The sequence below is a fragment of the Coloeus monedula genome (genome assembly GCF_965178545.1).
Source record: "Coloeus monedula genome assembly, chromosome: 3".
NCBI lineage: Eukaryota > Metazoa > Chordata > Aves > Passeriformes > Corvidae > Coloeus > Coloeus monedula.
Window position 1 is genome coordinate 40,969,558 of NC_138783.1, and position 19,432 is coordinate 40,988,989.

Sequence of the window (19,432 nt, forward strand, 5' to 3'; positions counted from 1 at the left end):
GTGGAGTGGAAAGCATAAATGTTATTGGCTCGAAGAGTTGGTTTAACTTTCGTACAAGGCTTGTATTTTTATGTTTAAATATTTGTGACATGATAGCTACTTTTTATAGCAAAGAATTCTCAAATATCATGCTGTTTGTAACTGGATTTAGATAGTTACCCTGACAGAGGTTTGTTTCTGTAACAGGGAAAGGATTTTTACTTCTAATAGCAGCCCTACACTTTATGCTTTACATATGTTTGGAAAAAAACTTCAGAAAATACCTTGCTATATTTGCTCATTAAGTTTCGCAAAGTGAAAATTTTATTGAGTTAAAATTGCCTCATATGGTATGTACAAGTTATGCTGTCCTGGCAAACACATTCTGCAGAGCTTTGGGCTTCAATTAAGCTCAGATCTTGGTTTGCTGCCTTTTATGGTTCTCATATTGGCCTGCAGTGTGAGGCACACGTGTGATGCTCAGGTGGGAGGTTCCATTCTTACTGTGGAATCACTGGCCTCTTCTGCTGGTTTGTCTCGCCGTTATAGTGTGACAAAACCCAAATGCTTGTGCCTGGTATATGGCCAGCAATTAAAGGCCTTTGAAACTTTGTGGGGCATGCTGCCTGGAATATACAGGGATCAAATACTATAGACCAGGGGAGGCTGAGTGGGGAGACTGTTGTTGAATATCTGATAGTTTCATTGTTGGTTGTGTTTTCATGGGGAATTTGGAGCACTTACTACCATCTCTCTGTCCTAATACTGTGAAGAGCCAAAACGCTCCTAATTATGATGTGGAGGAAAAATTACCACTGAATTTACTCTTGAGTTTACAATGCCTTAACTCAAATGAAACAGAGAGCGCCCTTGTGGTTTCTTTACTTTTAGTTACATGTATTTGAGTAGCTGTGCCTTGATAAAATTCTCTGCTTGCCAGTATGTAATGGAAGATGTGATCATATTTGGAGAACAATACATAGACCTTAAAGCATAAATTTGGTCATAAAAGGCTTAATTTTGTAATTTTTCTTGCTTACTCATTTGTGTAAATTCTTTGCAGAAGCTTTAAAACAGGCATTTGTCATCTCTGTCCCTTTGCTGTTATCATACTTCTATCATACATCTATAATGATTTTTTTGGCAAATTTGGGGTTATTTCTGTGATGTAGCACACTTATTTTCAATAATTAAAAAAATTTGGCAAAATATCTTTCCTCACAGTTCAAGGAGGGAATTGCCACAGGAAAAAAAATTACCACTGAAACTTGTGCTCCCTGGGAGATGCTTCAAAATCTGAAAGATCATGGTACTATTTGATATAAAAAGCATTGGATTAAGCCCTTGCAGACTTCATGTACCAGACTAATTATGGAGCCAATAGTAAGAATGTTCATTTATTGCATCTGAAATAGCTTCACATTGTCTGCTCTAAGAATGTCTTGATTCTGTCACAAGAACAGTACAGACCAGACAGGGTTGTCTGTACTTTGGTGTGCCTTCCCGTAATGGAAGTCTTCAAGGAAATTTGTAGTTATTTGGACTGTAATTTAAACCACTGTCTTCTGGCAGAAATCACTGTCACTTTGAGAGTGTATTTCCATGCTGGGGTATGTTGATGTAATCTTTAAACCTCTACACTTGAATTTTTGTTTCATCCTATGTCTTTTACTACCAAAAGTGCATTTCATTGTATTATAGGAAGGTACAAATAGCTTTTTTTACTGTTCTTGTGGAGGCTGTGATAAATGTAAACACAGCCAACAGGAATGCATGAGGTCTTTATTACAGATCCATAAAATCTGATACCCAGATTAGGGAAGTAAGAGAAACCAAATGGAGAGGATAAGGCAGCACATCCAGTAATAATTTTCCAAATTTAAAATGAGATTGAAACCCCATGAAGAAATGAACCATTATCTTGATATTCTAACTTCTTTTTTCACAATGGAATCTTCTAACATAATTCATCTCTTGACACCAATACTCAGCTTAAAGTTCAAGTATATCTGACATGCTGCAAGCTTGAAAACTGGAATTTACATAAATACCTAACCGATATTACCTTAAACCTTAATAAAAGAAAGCAGTTGTTGCATTTCGTCTATTATCTTGGGAATGATACTCAAAAGGGTACAAAATAACAAAGATAAACATTGATTTCAAAATCTGTACTCCTCTCCTATTTCGTCATCTTTCCTGCCTTCCCGGTAAATATTACTTAGGGTACAGAGCTCAGTCTTCCAAGCCAAAGTTTCTCCAAAAATGTTGCCACTTGGAAAGTGAGGGAAAATGACATAGGGTAGAAATAGTGGAAGAAATAGCGGTGGGTAAAGAAAATAGAAAACCTGAGCAATAATTGGGAAGATTTAGCAGTCATATGTCTTTTTGTCCAAATACAGCTTTTCTGAAAATGTGTTTTAAAAATAAAACCAATAGCTGTTTTCTGTAGGAAAATGTTGCAGTCAGCTTGCACTACTGTTTTTAAAATCATGTTACAAAGGTGCTTCAGCCCAGTCAACATTAGTTATAAAATGCTTTGACACCAATACTCTGCTTAAAGTTCAAGCACATTTGACCTTTTTCACAATTTGCATAAATTATTCTTTATTTCTGTTTGTAGACTAAGGTGTTGATCCTTCAGCTTGTTCCCATTGGGCTCAACTGTAATTCCCTTTAAAGCTCTAGGTAATTGTACACTTTTAATGTTTTATATGCTTAATTCTGTAGGAGAAACAGGGACAAAAAAAGGATCATTAACAAATCAGTCCAGGTCATGACAGTGGTAAAGGAAACCTCTGTTGTACAAGGTAAGGCTCTATTTAAAATCATAGCCAACATATTGAAGGACAAAGAGAATGGCAGGCTTTGGGAGTCTTTTTTTCGAGACAGTCCTCCTCTTACATTTCCTTTTTGTAATGTGAAAATGCCGTAGTGGTGATATTTTGTGACATCCAATTTATTTACCTTCTGATAGACATTACAGATCCTCTGTGGCTTTAATGACAGCCACAACTCTTGTTAGGTACAAATTACTGAGAAAGCAGATGATTATCTTCATATCTGTTGTGGCCTGTCAGTGTTACTATGAAATGTTTCCTTTTTCTGTCTGAAAGGAAGCCTTTTGTTGCTACTCTTGTTCTGCCTACTATACCTCCCCATCACCACCACCTCACATATTTTTTCAATGTCCTAAAGCCATAGAAAGAAGAATGGAAATTTTATTTGCTGTTGTGATTTGTTGAAAAACTGCTTTTCATGGCTGCAATTAATGTTGATTATTAAAAGCTCTGGAAATACAACTGTGAATTAACAACTATTTAATAATACATTTATTTTAATTTTAGAATTGGAAAAGAAAGTCTCTTCTCCCAGCCTTCATGGATCTTACATTGACTCTGCTTTCTCACAGAAGTCTAGTAAATAAGTGTTAATCCTTAGAAAATATCCTTATGGGCCACTGGTCTGTCTTGAATTCTGTTTCAGTGATGTATTATTTACAGGGACAAACTCCCTTCTAGACTTTAGCTGGAGTTCGTGCTCAGGCATGAATTCGGTGCCTGCTATAGCAAGTCTGTGCTAGGTATGACCAGTTCTGGAGGACGTACTTGACTGACCTTCCGGCCAAAGAGTACTGGGAGCAATGTACAGCACAGTCCTGGCAGTTCCTCAGTCAGATCAGGAAGATGTAAGGAAATCTCTGACAGTCTTGCTCATTTTTGCCTTTCATACAGCAAGGTGTTATAAGAACACGTCATATATCTGTATGAATTATTTTTTCCATGCTGGCATTGACATATCTGAAGACGGTGTTGGTATCTGCTCATAACGCTATAAAATCTTGTTCTGTGTACTTTATTTGCATGAATTGTCTATGCATCATTTAAGGCTGCATGTGTAAGTAGAAATTAAACCAACAGTCCACAGAAAAGAATGTTCAGTTGTATTGTCTTCCACAGTAGCTTTTCATTTCTGTCTTGGGTTGAACATTACCTTCCAAACTTGGCTTTATGTCTTTGAGTTCAGTATTGGTCATGCAAGACTATTATGTGTGTTATACACTTTGTTAGCCTTTTCTCAGTAAATGTAGATGATGTCATATCTCCTGTGTGACATTTAGTAGGACAGTGTAACACTGAACTCTAGTATTAAGCTAAGGTTGATAGAGTAGCTTCAGTAATTTCCACAGACATGCTGTTTTAAGGTGATGCATTCTCTACACAAGTACATAGCAAAAACTTCATGAGATTTATTATGTGCATTTTTTTTCCTATGAACAACAGAATTGATTCCAATGCAGTAAACCAGATTTCTAGAGTGTAAATGAGTCATATTTTTAATAATGCATTCTATAAATTCACATAAATGAATCTTTATCCTTTTTTACTTCTCCCTCATTCACTTAATTCTACATCAAGATTCAGTTCCCTTTAGACTATGTGTGCAGTTGTTGCGGAGCTGTACCGTGTGTTTGAAATTATAGGGATTTTGGAAAAAAAAGGACATTGTTGATCTACACCATTAATGTTTAAGCTGTTGGTACTGTTACTTTGTTTCTTTATGAAGCAAATTAATTAAGAGACTTTTCATTTAAAAATAAGAGTTGCTTTTTTTTTTTTGTAAATGAAATAAAGGGAGCCCTTTCTCCTGAACAAGGGAAATTTTGCACCACATGATTGTTGAGTTGGGAACACTCCAGAGAGAGCAGCTGACAGCCTGTTGTGATTGTGATGAATGAGACCGTAAGTGTACATCTGGGTACACTATAATTGGTTTTGCTTCTTGGGCGTTGCTTTTCACAGGCATCATTTCTGTCATGATACCAAATGTATCTTACAAGTCCTGTTGAGTAGCCCTTAAATAAAAAGCAGACTGTAAAACTGTTGGGATTTTCTAAGTTAATATTACCTAATGACTTAGAATAAAATATTGAGTCAGCACTTTGTTTTTCTTTAAATGGCCCACCAATAACAATAATTCTTTGTGAAAACAACCAAAAACACCTTTATATTTAATATGCTAGGCTGCATATTGTACTTCATATTATTGATGTGTTTTCAGAATTTATTTCTTATCAGCACATTCCCATGACATTTCCTCTTGCAAAATACTTGACTCTTCTTCCTCCCACCCCCTTTTTTGTTTACAAAGTTCAGTTCAATTCTTCTGTGTCTATTCTGATTAAAAAGAAATGGATTTAAAAAAATGTTGTAACGTTACTAAGAAAAGATTGTGAGGCTGGTGTGTAATGCCTGAGTGTCCTGACAGGCTGCATCTGACACAGATGGGTCGTATTTCTAAATCTTCTGGTTTTTAACTGCACAAAAACACCTCCAGTTGTTATTGTTGGAATATCTGTTTGTTTCCTGTTGAGAGCTATGAATCCAGGGTTAGATGTGTGTACCCTGTGCCCAGGGTTCATGCTGAGATCCTGATGAGGGGACCAGTTGTGGAGGGGAAGGACGCCCCTGCCCAGATCTCCAAGGTGCCCAGTGCCCTGTGGGTGAATTGCCTGGGAGGCCTGACTCCCCTCCGTGACTCTGCCCTCAGCATCCCTCTGTCTGCCCAGCCCCAAACTGAGGTGAGGCAGAGCTGTTGCCTCTCTGCAACCAGAGGGCTCTGTGGGAAAGAGGGGAGAAAGAAGGAAAAAGGGTACACTGGGAAAAGAGGAGCAAGCACTGTCCTTCCTTTTCCCCCTCCCACTGCAGCTTCCAGCACAGCCAAAGTTCTCTAAGGATAGACCCTGGCTTTTAATGAGGCCACACTGAGTGGGGGTTGTATGAGAAGAAGGGTGTAGTAACATGAAAGATCAGAAATACTGCAGTACTCAGGGGTATTGTAGGAGAGCTGACGTGGGTAAAGCCTTTTGCGATCTGCGTGGTGACGTTGCGAGGACAGAGTGGTGACCATTGTGGTCACCAGAGATGTCCATGTTGCAGAACTCTGTGTACTGGGTGTGCATCCTTCACTATCCTCTGAATAACACAATGCACGTGTTCTCCCTGTGAACCTCCTGAGCGGGGGAAGGACATCCCATGGCTGTATGCAGGGATGGATGTGGATGTTGGGCAGTGAGCAGCAGAGGTATAGTCAGTTTTGATGCAAAGGTGTCTTTGCATCAGGGGGATGGTTTGTCTTAGTGCTGCTGAAGAGTGTATGTTCTGTGTTCTTAATGAAATTTTGACCTTTATAATTCCCCAAAGGTGAGCCAGTGGGGAGGAGAAGATGGAGACAGTTTCTCAGTCTTTAGCTGAGGCCCTGTACAGGTGACAGACTAGTACCTTTATATTAGTGTTAAATATTGAGGAAAATCTTGATTTGCACACTTACAGAACATATTTTATATGCTTTTTTTCCCTGTGGCTGACCTGAATTTATTTAAATCCTAAGCAAATGTTTCAACTTTGAAACTAAAAAACTCTCTGGTTCTGCCTTGAAATTCAGAAGATGAAGCAAAAGCTTCTCGTACTGGTTTTGTGTTCTGGTGTTTTGGGTTTTTTTTACACCCCCCTTCACCCCCCCAATCCACCCCCCACTTCCTCATAGTTTAGCCATGTCTGTCTGGCTAATAGTTTATTTAGTTTTTTAGCATTTCATATTGGTTATTTAGGTATTCTTGAGTGTAACTCTCTACAGATCCCTAGTCAGGTATAACCAGCCAGTTCATCATCTTATTTCTTTGCCTGTTTGTTTTTCATGGGATATTATGAGCTGATTAAGAGATTGAGTTAATTCAGTGGATATCAAACTAAAATTATTGATATTGACATAACTGGCAAAATCTTATGGTGCCTGTGTTCTCAGGAAAATATGTTAAAGGAAAAGACTCAAGGCCCAAGTAGATGGATGTTTAACTTACCAGGTGTATTTGGACTAAACCAAGAGCTCATAATGGGGAAAAAAGAATTTGTCAGCAAAAAATGACTTAGAGGTCAAGATACGCAAGTATAACATCATAGTTGCAAAAAACAGACTATATAAGTTCTTGCAGAAGAAAACTGGAACAAACAACAAAGTGTTCTTCAACTTTAAAAGTTAACAGAGAGAAAGGGGAATGCAAGGGTGACCTCTGCAAGGTCCGGATGGTATAAAGGATAGAAATTATTTGGGAATGGTCCAAAAACTAAGTAGCAGTTCATGAATGCAGACCAGGCAGTTAAGGCAAGCCAGACACTAGTTCCTTCTTAAAGGATCTGTTCCAGTGCTTTCTAGAAAATGTGCTTATTTCCTTAAATCTTTTAGGGAAGTTGAGAAGGGATAAAGCCATATTATTGGAGACTGAAACAATTGTAAAAACATTTAAGAAGATGAAAAAATAACTAAGAGGAGGAGTTCCATTAGCATACCCTCAGCACTGTATATTGGTTAACTGTGAAGACTTTTTCAATCCTGTTTTTTTGAGAAAATCTGTGGTTTGATTCCATGTTTGTTTTTTCTCTCTTTCAAAATAATTGAGACTGCCTCAAGTTTAATGTGAGAAGCTGCAGTATTTATCAATATGTATTCTGAGTTCAGAGCTTTAAACCATAAAATTTAACATCCTGTTGTTGGTAGCAATTACTGCTAGCTGCACCAGGAGAAAGTAAAAAGAGATACTTAGCTCTCTTCACATAATTGTTCGCTGGGATTGTCGCCTGTGGGCCTGTGATGCTGAATCTGAATAACCCTTATACCCTTGAGAAAGTAATACAAATGTAAAGAAAGGGGTTTTTTGACAGGTTTGCACTATATGCTTAGATGAGAATGAAGTCTTAAGAGTTTTCAGAAAGTTTTCCTCTTTCTTGCCCTCTTTTAGGGGTTAATTCTTGTATTATGTTTCCATTGACTCTGCTTCAGCCCTTTGACTTCTATTTGAAAACAGTTTTGAGCAAAGACTCTGTCACAGTTGTAACAGAATTCAAAGCTTATAAATCAATCATCTGTTTGGGTCACCTGAGACATTGTTCTCATAAAACATAAAGCCAAAGAGCTGTTAAATATAAACACTTGGCATTTCTTCTAAAATGCTGACTTTCAAGTATTTACTCAAATATTTTTCACAGTTCTTGCAAATACTTGTTCTCCCACCTTAGTGGGAGAAACTCAATTCTTTTCTTCATTTTCCTTCTGCTCCCAGTATGCTAAAGTGAATTTTGTGGCTATGAGTAGAATTCTTTTGTTTTGAGACTGATCCTTCCATGTTTCAGGAAATTCAGTTTGCCATATTCCATTTAAAGAACTATTTTTAAAATACATACGACTCTTAAGACTCAGGTTCTTTTTCTTTGCTCTTTACCTGCTGCTTGATTCAGTCTGTATCTTGTTTAATGGCTACTGATTACATTGCAATACTGTGTAAGAGCAGTATTTTATCACTGTAGCTTCCATCCAGGTAACGGACTCACCTGGTCATAAAATCTCATTTTAAGCAGAATGTTTTTTTCTTTGTTTTCCTATCAGCCCAGTCATTGAAGGAGTTTGCTCGGCTCCTGATTGCTGTTGAAGAGGAGAGAAGACGACTGGTAAGTTTGCTGGCAGTAATCTTGCCTTGGGCCTCTCCTTGTGTAAAATAGCACACTTTTTTTCTATCCCCCTCAAGTGATTTTTTAAGATTTTATTTGCGTAGTAGAGGTTAAGTATTTCATAAGAATTATTTGGAATTCTTATGCAAAGGCAGAAATGTACTAGCACAAACTACAGCAATTTTTAGTAAACTGTTCAACCAAAGACTTTTGCATCGATTTAAAAATCGTTTTCTCTCAATTTCCTATCTCCCTGCTCCTTGACCCAAAATAACCTTTGAATGCTGCTGTACCTTTCCCTTCCTGCAAAGAGCTTATACTGGAGATGTAGATCTGTATTTATATTTAATGAAATACTCTTGAGTGTTGTCCAGTGAATGTATGTTAGTAATCCAAGAATATGATAATTGATAAGAGAATGCAAATTCATCAGTCACCCCAGAGAAACTCTTGTAGAATACATTATGGATCAGACTTGTCAGAGTCATCCATTGATATGGTGTCCTTATGCCATTTGAATCTGTAGTGTGCTCTCATTTTATATTTCTGTTCAAATATAGCTTTGTTAAAGAAGTTTTAAGTGTATTTTTATGCAACTATTTAAAAAAAATAATACCAGGTAAGCAGTGAAGCTGTTTTTGTCCTTACTTGGGAGACAGTCATGAATAAATGAGTGAGCTAAGAATTAACATCAGTAGGGGATTTTTAAATATTGTGAAAGTTTAACTAGCTCTAGTCCATCCAGTGACTGACTGTCCTGGTTTTCCTTGCTCTTATGGGTATTCAGGGCATTGTATTTTGCTTGACAAATAAATAACCAAAGAATTGGTCTCCCACTATTTCTGTTTAGATAAATACTTTAAAGTGGCAAAGTCCTAACATTTATTCATTACAGTTGCATGGTTAGTATCACTTAAATGTATAAAAGTATAAAATTTTTTTGCTTCATGCTAAATATTTTTTTCTGGGTAGCTGGAAGAATGAGGTGATTGTTCTGTACTTATCACCTTAAAAGTTGGTTAGCAGAACACTTATTAATTCCTTAGTTAAACAATGTTTTTAAATTAATAGCTTTCCAGTTTAAGTTAAAGATTGTTATGAGCTAACTATTAGAAAAAGAAAAAGCAGTGAATAGGTGAAGGTTTTATTTTTCAAGCTCATTAGTCTTTCATAATATGTACAAATAATTTCCTATTATTTTCTCTCTTTTTTTTTTCCCCTCTTTTTTTTCCCCTCAGAGGAGTCACTACCTGTTTCACTTTTAGAAGTTTATGGCCTGTCTTTGGTTTATAATTTGGTCTTGCTATATAATGTGTTTGTAAAAGATGTAGGAAGGCCTTTAGCATGCAATAAGGAAAAGAATATTAATATTGTTAAGCAAAAAAAGACCAGTCAGATGGAATGGTTCGTGGTGGGTTGACCCTGGCTGGATTAGAGGTACCCAGCAAAGCTGCTCTATCACTGCCCTCCTCAAGTGGGCAGGGGAGAGAAAATATAAGGGAAGGCTCATGGGCTGAAATAAGGGCAGGAGAGATCACTCAGCAGTCACTGTCATGAACAAAACAGACTTGACTTGGGGAAATCTGTTTAATTCAAAGACAGTCAAATCAGAGTAGGGTAATAAGAAGCAAACCCCAAATCTTAAAGAAACTTCTTCTCACCCCTCCCTTCTTTTGAGGCTTAAATTTAATCCCGATTCCCTACCTCTTCCCTGCCAGTGGCACAGGAGGGCAGGGAATGAGGGCTGCAGCTGCTTCCTCCTCATGGGCAGGACTCCTCACACTCTTCCTTTGCTCCAGTACTGGTCTCTCCTTTGGGGGACAGTCCTCCACGAAATTCTCCAACATGAGTCCTTCCCATGGGCTGCAGTTCTTCATGACCTACTCCAGCATGGGTCCTTTCCACAGGATTGAGTCCTTCAGGAACAGGCTGCTCCAGTGTGGGTTCACGCAGGGTCTTCATGTATGGAGGAGCTGCTCTTGACAGAAAATCATTGTAACCAGCTTTTCACTCAGTTTCAAATAACCTCATTCTGTTCTCATTCTCTGTCCAGAATGAGAATGTTGAGGACACAGAGTTCTCATGGTAGTTATATTTGCATAACAAAATTTATCAAACTTAGAATTTCTCTGGTTTTAAAACGTTTGAGCTGTCTGTTGGTGGAATTTGTTTAATTATTATTGGAATAAAAGTATCACCTTTGTCAAATGTATGTTTTTTTAATTCTTCAGTCTCTTACTGCAATTTTCTACATGTCATCATAGAATCCAGAGGTCCCTGTGAGGATCAGTGTGCCAGATTCCTGATATAAGTTTTTTGCTTTACAAACTTGTAATTTAACTGTGGAATCTTCAGAACACTTTGGTTATTGCTGAGGAAGTTTGGAGCATTATTCATACACTTAGGTTTCTCTGCTGGAAGCACTTCGAGTCAGCCAATTTGCAGATTAGTGATGATTCTAAACAAAGTTCTCAGATGATGGAAAATCTTGAGACATGGGATGCAAGTCTTTAAGAAATTGATTTCTTTCTGCATAAAAAGAGAAAGCTTGCAAAAGTTATAAAAAAAAGAGCTTGTTCTTTTTGACATTTTGTAGAAGGCTTGGAGAAAAACAGCTAGGCAATGTTGTGGCTATTTATGGATACACTTCATCATACCACTTTCAGCTTTCTTTTAATTCTTGTAGCATGTGACAGTAAGAGACACTATTGTATTACTGAATGCAGGATGTATGAGAATATGGAATGACAGATACTAATTTTGCATACCAACTAATGGCCTTGTTTCCCTGCCTTGAACTTTATTTTGTTAAATTATGAGCACACATATACATACATTAATCAGATTTGAATATGGAAAGTATATATTCATAGAACCAATTTATTTCTCATCTGATGCCTATTAAATTCTTCATAAGTCAAATTATGTTTTTGTCTTGGTGAGCACAGTGTTGGAGTGCTTGTCTACAGAATGTATAAATGAAGTGTTTCCAATGGTCAAGGAAATAGTTTGAGAGGTGTTTAGCAAGTCTTCTGTCCTTCCTGCATGAAGAACCAGAAGGAACTATATTTTTTTTATTTAGAAGAAGCTAATGAAGCAAGACATTATGAACAGTATTACTGGGAAAAACACTGAAGTATAAAGTTAAATGAAAATGTGTATCACATAAATATTCTGTTGTGTAAGGCTTTGTAGCCATTATTACTGGCAGAAGTAATAATATGGTGATTATTGCAAGTCAGTTTCTTTTATCCTTGTCTTTTATTTCTTGATGCTAGAAAATTGACTAGTATTCAGAGAAACCAGAGGCCATGCACCACACATTTCCTCTTAAAAAGCAAATAAAGGAAAAACTAATTCATAAGATACCTTCTATGATATACAGCCTTAGGTTTGGTATCTGTCATTTTGTGGTGGTGTTAATTTAGTGATGCTGTTGGTAAATGGCACATTAAAAAAACCCAACCAAACAGCACTACTCTTGGGCTTCACATGTACTATAAATAGGGAGAAAAGTCAGATTCCTCCCCACTGTGTTTCCAATGGCTTCAGCAGCGAGCCACCAGGGATGTAGAATAATGACCTCTATTTCCTAGTGTTTATTAGGGAACAATAGAGATGATATAATTTAATCCCATGTGAATGTTTGAACCTTTATCAATGGAACTTACTTAAAATAATTTCCTTCCTCTTTCGCTGAATTTGCATTCTTTCTGTTAAATAAGTGATATATTTTATTTTAAAGATTCATATTTTATTTATGCTTCCTATTCATTTGATATTGTTAGTAAAATTAATAACAAACAGAAATTATCTGAGAGTAAAATAAAATGCTACTTCCTTTTCCTTTCATAGGATTATTCTGTGCTAATGTAAGTATAGATGAACTGGTTCATGCTACTGGTCCTAGAGATCCCCTATGAATTTGAAGCATTGAATGAGTTCTCTTGAGTGTTCCTGTTACCGTGCTGGAACTCCCTGATTATTTCTGAGAGTTTACTAAATCCAAGATTGAAATAGGCTCTTAATTCTTACATTCCTTGCTATTTATACAAGTTCTTTTTGGGTTGTTGGCTGGTGATGAATGGTCCCAGGGCTTTTTCTCTCTGGCATCATGAGTCTGTGAGATTCCTGACCAATATTAAATACTCCAGGGGATAATATAAAAATTCTGAAGTGGATAGTTTTGTACTATCCTCGATGAATATTTTTCTTTGTAAAGTCTGCCTTTTTGTATCTAATAATCTTCATGCTTCAGACAGTATCTCATTTTTGTGGACTTTTTTTGTATTAACTGGATGTTCTCATTGTGGTTCTGTATTTGCCCTCACACAAGGGGTCTGATGCTATCTGCTTCCAGGGAAAGCATCAAAATATTCAGTTTCAAAAGCTGCACTTGAAGAAGAATAATTGAGCTGTTAAAACCTGGAATGGTACGTAAAATCAGATACTGAAGGACACAGCATGTTGTTGAGCAGAATTAACCTTTTCCCTATAATGCAAAGTGCGTTACAGATTCCATCAGAAGAGTAAGCAGTCTCCTATCCACAGGGCAGCTGATTACTCAGTTTATACAGGGGAAAAATAACATTGCATATTCCAGCACCCTGAGACTGCAGAACAAACCCCTGGCATTTTGTTTTGCATGGTGTCTCTCTCAAATTGCAAAAAAATAATGTTTGATGGTGTTTTGATCTACTTGGTAACTGATTTCAGTGTTTTTCACCTCTCATACAACATTTGGCATTTAAATTAATCTCCTTGGTAGGAATCTGCCAGCAAGAACAGTGAAAGCATGTTACTATAAGTGAAGGAAATCACAACAAATAAAGGGACTTCTTTGAAGTTACAACTGTTTTTTTGTTTCTTTATTTTTGTTGTTCCTCCTACTCCCTCTCCCCCTACCATGTTTGCTGTTTAATTAAAAGCACATGGTTTTAGTGGGTTTCAGTTTTTTCCTTATATTTAAGATGACTGTACATCCTGTTGAATCATTATGGTAGCGTGGACTGTTTTGTTAACCTAACTTCTTTGGAAAAACTTTCTGAATTTGTGCATCAGATTACTAACTGGGAAATACCACTTTGAGGTTTATATGGAAGAAGGATCAGTAAATCAGTACTGAATTTCTAAATTTTCTTATAAAAATTATTTTTATCTACATTTATGTATTTATTTTTTCACCTTTTCTTCTTCCAATTTCACTCCAGGTTTAGCAGACAACATATTTGATATTAATTACAGAAAAAATCCATGTCTTTGGCAAGGGAAATTCTGCAAGATAGGAAAATACTGATTTCAATGGTTTTGTTAAATTTTAAATTTTTTTTTTTTTTTTCACCAGCTTGTTGTTCTCTGACAATCAGGCTAAGTTTTAGAAATCATTGGGAAAATTACTGAAAACAAATCACATGCCTTCATAAAATTTTTGGGGAGCCCCCATTTTGAATACTTGCTGTATGCAGTTTTGGCCAGAAAGTGTTATGTAGACTACAAAAGATACAGAGAAAGGCGACAAGGAAGGCGTAACACCCAGAAGCTGAGAATGAGAAGAGACTGCAAGGAGGTCTCTTTGATTAGCTTTAGTTCAAACAAATCAGATCAATGTTATTTGGAGGCCTGTGATTCATTAATTGAAATTACATCTTTCAGCACACTTGAACTAGTTCTCAGCAATAGGTTAACACTTCATCCCTTGAAATCAGATTTTTTTTTCTTTTTTTTTCCCTTGCTGATACAGTTGTCAGTCTTACTTTGTGAGAATAAACCAGAGCAAACACTGCAAAATTACTTGGAGACTTACTTCAGAAGCAAGAGTGTACTCAGTAGCATTGCATGGTTTTCTTCTGTGTTTTAGCTCTGGAATGACTGGAGGAAATGTGCTACAGAGAATTTTATCTAATTAGCAGTTTGCAGAATCAGCTTTGCCCCAAACCTCCATTAGCCTTGTGTTCCATCTTCTTTCACTGTCAAAATTGGGAGGTTACTTAGGTGGAGTTCAGCAACACTTAGAATAGCGTTTCTATATTCATACTAATTGCATATTTGTAGAGTGTTTCTTGAACCTTTTGAGAAAAGGTCTTCCCTGTTGTACTGGTACAAGTGTTTGTGTGACTTTGTGGTGAACATAATTGGAGAAGTGATCTAGCTGGAAAAATAATTCCTTTTGCACTAACTTTCTGTTACTTTCTTCCCATCACTTCAGTGCAGACAAGGAAAATGAAGACCTTCTGGGCCATAATGAGTATCCAGAAGATAGTCATTTCTTTGATTGCTATCAAAAAGATATTAGAACTGTACCTCCATTTCCCTGCAGATGTTATCTGTGACCATTATAACTCATAAATGAAATCAGGATCAGATAGGCATATTTCTGTCATGCAGACTTCCTAGAGGCGCTGATCTGCAACATGATCCTTTGGTGGGTTCTTGTTGAGAGGGAGCTCTCAGTGCAGCTTTCCCCCTTGCCGTGTCTTGGGCTAGAAGGAATCCTGTTTGCTGTCTTTCTCTGTACCACTTAAGTATGAAAATACACGTTTTCAGTGAATGTTTCTTAGCTCAGTTAAAAACCAACAGAGTAATAAAAGTAAACAGTTCATGTTCTGTTATCATTAATGTAGTTTAATCTATAACATCTGTAGGTATTTCTGAACTTTTCCCATATAAAGAACATATACTAGGCCAAACAATTTGGAGATAAAATTATGGGTGCTATTAGTACAGAGCATTAGCTGACTCTTCCAGATAACACTGCATCAGCTTCCATAATTGTACACTTGGTACATTCCTAATTTGTTTAAATATAGTTCTACTTTCTCCAATAATTTTCATGATTTAAAGTAATTTCTTCCTCTATTTTTTGTGGAAATGAAGAAAAAACAGTCGTCCTGGAACAATTTGATTATGATAATTTTTAAAAGATCAAACTGATCTCAATAGAAACTAGTTGCAACTAGTCCCTCTCACATTCCTGTAATTGCTGTCCTCTGGGATAGAAAATAATACAGGTCCATGTTTTCTTTGACTTTGCAGAGGGTACATTGGGAATCATTGTGCTATGACAGAACAATGCTATTAATTCAGAATATGCTCAGAGTTTTATGATCATGGAGTCAGCAGACAATCTACTGTTCACATTTTGCTCTATTTCTTAGCAGCTTTCCATGTTTTTGTTTTTCTTTTGAAAATGTGAGTTGTTTCCTGTTGATATGAATGTCCGGAGCACAGAACCGTATCTTATGCAGAGCCTTTTGCACCCTGTCCTCCTCAGCTTGGGCCTGGGTAATTTCATTGCCTTTAAACCTACCTGTTGAGGAGGAAAGCAATTTGTCTGTTCTTAGAGACAGTCTTTGCTGTATTCCAAGATAGTTGTCGTGTAGTTGATTTGTGATGAAGTTATTTTCTTGTAGTAAACAACTTTGTAAGAGGTGTGAAAATGTAGATCTTTCATGTTGATCTCTGCTGTTGTTTCAACTGGTTAGTTTGTGTCAAACAGGGAGCACTTATCTGTCTTGATGGGGCCAAGAAGCTGTGAGTAAGACAGGAGAGTGGGAATAGGATAATTGTTCAAGAGGAAAGGGGAACAGAGATAAGGGAATTTATAAGATTCATATATGTTCCTTTAGCATCTTACATAGGCAGTGTTCCAAGCCTTAATAAGAAGGCTTTGATAATTCAGTGTCCATCTAGTATTTGCTCTTCAGTTTTCTGCAGAGAATGCAAATTAAGAAAATCCATTTATTTTAAAAAAACAATGTTTGTTGCAGGAGATTAGTGTAATTGGTTGTTAGCAATTACACTAATTGAATTTCTATATCCAAGGTGCGTGTATTTGTACTGGCCTCCATATGGATATAAAATTAGAGAATTTTTTGGGTCGGAAGGGATCTTAAAGACCATACTCCAACCCCCCCTGCTATGGCAGGGAGGCCACCCATTAGATCAGGTTGCTCAAAGCCCCATCCAGCTTTCAACACTTCTTAGGGTGGGACATCTGCAACTTCTCTGGGCAGTCTATGCCAATGTCTCACCACCCTCAAATTAAAGAATTTCTTTCCTAATTTTAATCAAATCGACCCACTTTCAGTTTAATACATTCCCCCTTATGCTGTCACAACCTGTCCTTGTAAAAAGTCTCTCTCCAGGTTTATCTTGCAGCATTTTTCAGTGAGAACATTCACAAAATGAGATTGCTTGCTATTCCCAGTTTTGAAGAGTATCATGGTGAGAGACATGAAATACTATCTTCATTAAAAGTACCAAATGAAAGGTTAGTCGGAAAGCCTCTTGCTACTTCTTATTTTATAAATCTAATTTGTTCTCAATTCATATGCTCATTCCATGCAAGCATTTCACTTCATGTAGTCTTGCATTGCATGACAGCACTTCCCAAAGTTTTGAGAAGCATTCCGTGAGTAGCGTGGCTGGAAGGAGTTTATTTTGATGATGTTTTAGTCTTCACAGAAATGTGGTAGTTGCAGTTCTAGTTTGTAGATTCTTTCGCTTCCACCACAGTCACTAATTGTCTCTTCAGATGACTGTTGACAGAGAAAAGAGAAAGAAAGATGTTTACACTTTTAAATGAGTATTTTAAAGGAACATGAGTTCTGGATCAGCCAAAATTATAGCCTTTCAGTTTGATTAATTTATTTTGTGACTACAGAGGGAGGGAATGGAGTTGGTCATAGAAGAGTATATGTGCTGTACCCATTACTAGCTTGTAGTAATGTCAGAACATGCTGCTACCTGACATGCTACCACATTCTAAAATTTTTTTAATGTATTTGGAATTTATCTGCAGTTCTCCTGGAAGTATGAGAAAAGGTGCTTCATTCCTCTAAACTTACTTTTTAATTTTCCTTCATTTAGTCTGATCTCCGGAATGAAACCCCTGTATTTGTTGTTCCTATTTAGTGTCCTGGGAAATGTGATTAAAAACAGAAAACTACACTAGCACTTTATGTACCAAAGGGTGTGTAGAAACAAATATGCCTTTATTTAAACCAAGCAAACACCAACCCAAACCCCCACCTTTTCACAAGGAAGTGAAATATTCTCCTTTGAGCAATCTGTGTAATCTGGGTGGGCTCATAGCTGTGTTACATACAAAGTTGTTTCATTTAAGTATTCTCTGTTAGGATGTTTTGTTAATATTTGCAGACACTTAGGTTGCTTTTATTATACTTTTCAAATGTCTGCAGAGGCTTCAGTTATTGTTACTTTGAGAAACTTCCTTGGATGAATCTCCCAGAGCAAGTGCTTTTGCTTTGAGCTAAGATTGAAACAGAGTACCAGTTTTGTCTGGTTTTTTGGCAGCCATACCACTTTATTATGTACCCACTTCACAAAACTGACCTGGCTAAAAGCAAAACAAACAAAATATTTAGTGGTTATTTTTCAACTATGTTACAACAGACTGTTTCAGTGTCACAGCAAGAGAGGACAGAAGTCAAAAACAGGATGAAGGGGCATTTCAAGATCAGCAAACTCTGCTTAAGGTAGCATGACCACCAAAATGAATGACTACAAATCTACCTCTTGATCCAACATTTGTTGCAGCCCTGCTATTAAAACTAGTTGCAGTCAAGGAAAGAGATTATTTTTCTAGTGTTAGAAGGAAATTAGAGTAGAAATCTGGAAGCCATGGTCACATGGTCCTAAGGAAAGTTTTGAAGGATGGGACCAGAGTCCGGTAGCCTTAAGGATTAAAATATTTTGAGAGCTGCTTCTTTGGATAGCTGTTCTTTAGTAAAAGGCTATTTTTCAAACAATATTGAGTTATGTTTCCTTTCTGGGTTAAATGAAGGTGGCCCATCCACCTTGGTCAAAATTGCTAAAATTTTGGCCTAATTGGCTGTCATGTGACATGCCATGACATGATCTCATGGAGCTGAGGTGAAATTTCCACTGAAGTCCAAGTGTCACAGTCAATATGGAGTGGCCTATGGCCAGCCATGGCCTGCAGCAGGGTCTGGCACTGACCTGAGTCTCCACCTGTCCCACGTCTCTGGGCTGGGGCCAGTGCGGAGCCGTGAGGCAGCCGCACGCAGGGGTCAGCCTGGGCCAGCCCAACCGGCCCCACTCCTGTGGGCATCCCATCAGTCTTAACAGCACTACCCCCCAGCTGCTGTCAGACTGGACCCAGCATTTCCACCCTGTGGGTAGAGGTCATTTTTCAGAAGAGATACTATCGAGGGGGCAGTGAAGCTGCTTGGTAGGGTGGGACCATCCATAATTCCCACACTGAGGCAAGGGTCAACTTGGTTTCGCTGATGGGTATCCAGCAGGACCACAGGGAGGTGCGACCTCTGCAGCTGAGCCTACTTAGCAGCACAGGATCCCATCTTAATAGTCACAGTTTAAAGAAACCAGGCTAGCCCTTTCTCTCCCCTAAGCTGCCTCTTAAACTATATTGAGACCTTTTACCAAGCTAGATGAGATCTTTCTCAATTGACTTGTTAGTCATATTTGCATGAGAGCAGAAAAAAAGGCTAAAAAATCTGAATCTGATACTATTTCTAGACCTTTTGCTCTAAATGTCTTGTCATGGCATGTGTCATGCTGTGTCCTGTGTCCCTTTCTTAATTTTGTGTGCTGTTCCCAGCATATTCATTTTGAATTTTCACCACTGACAACTGTCAGAACATTCTATTTTATAATTATTCACCATTTGAGCCTTAAATAACATCTGAACATTCTTCAGTGTGTCAGTTTCCAGTAAAACTTCATATGCCAATAGCATGGAGAAATGGAAAGGTTTTCTGTAGATCCTATACCTATAAAAGTTCCCTTACCTCTGAGTAGTTTGCATCTGTGGCTAACCTACGTTTCTTCAGAAAATGTCTTAAATGTTCGTACACGTGCTTTTGTTTCCTGAAAGGATACATACTTCCAGTTTCAACATTAACAGTTCCTGGGCATAGTACCATTACAAACAGCTAAGCTGATTTTGG

General features: G+C 37.4%; 1 protein-coding gene across 1 annotated transcript in view; it reads left to right on the forward strand.

Moving 5' to 3' along the window:
- The window catches only part of ARHGAP42 (Rho GTPase activating protein 42), a gene marked incomplete at both ends in the record, with an annotated part of 144,051 nt that overhangs the window by 40,999 nt on the left and 83,620 nt on the right, over window positions 1–19,432 (forward strand). Inside the window, one exon of the mRNA XM_082278463.1 lies at window positions 8,419–8,480. Within this exon, the coding sequence (XP_082134589.1) occupies window positions 8,419–8,480 (62 nt within the window). The remainder of the gene's footprint in view (window positions 1–8,418; window positions 8,481–19,432) is intronic.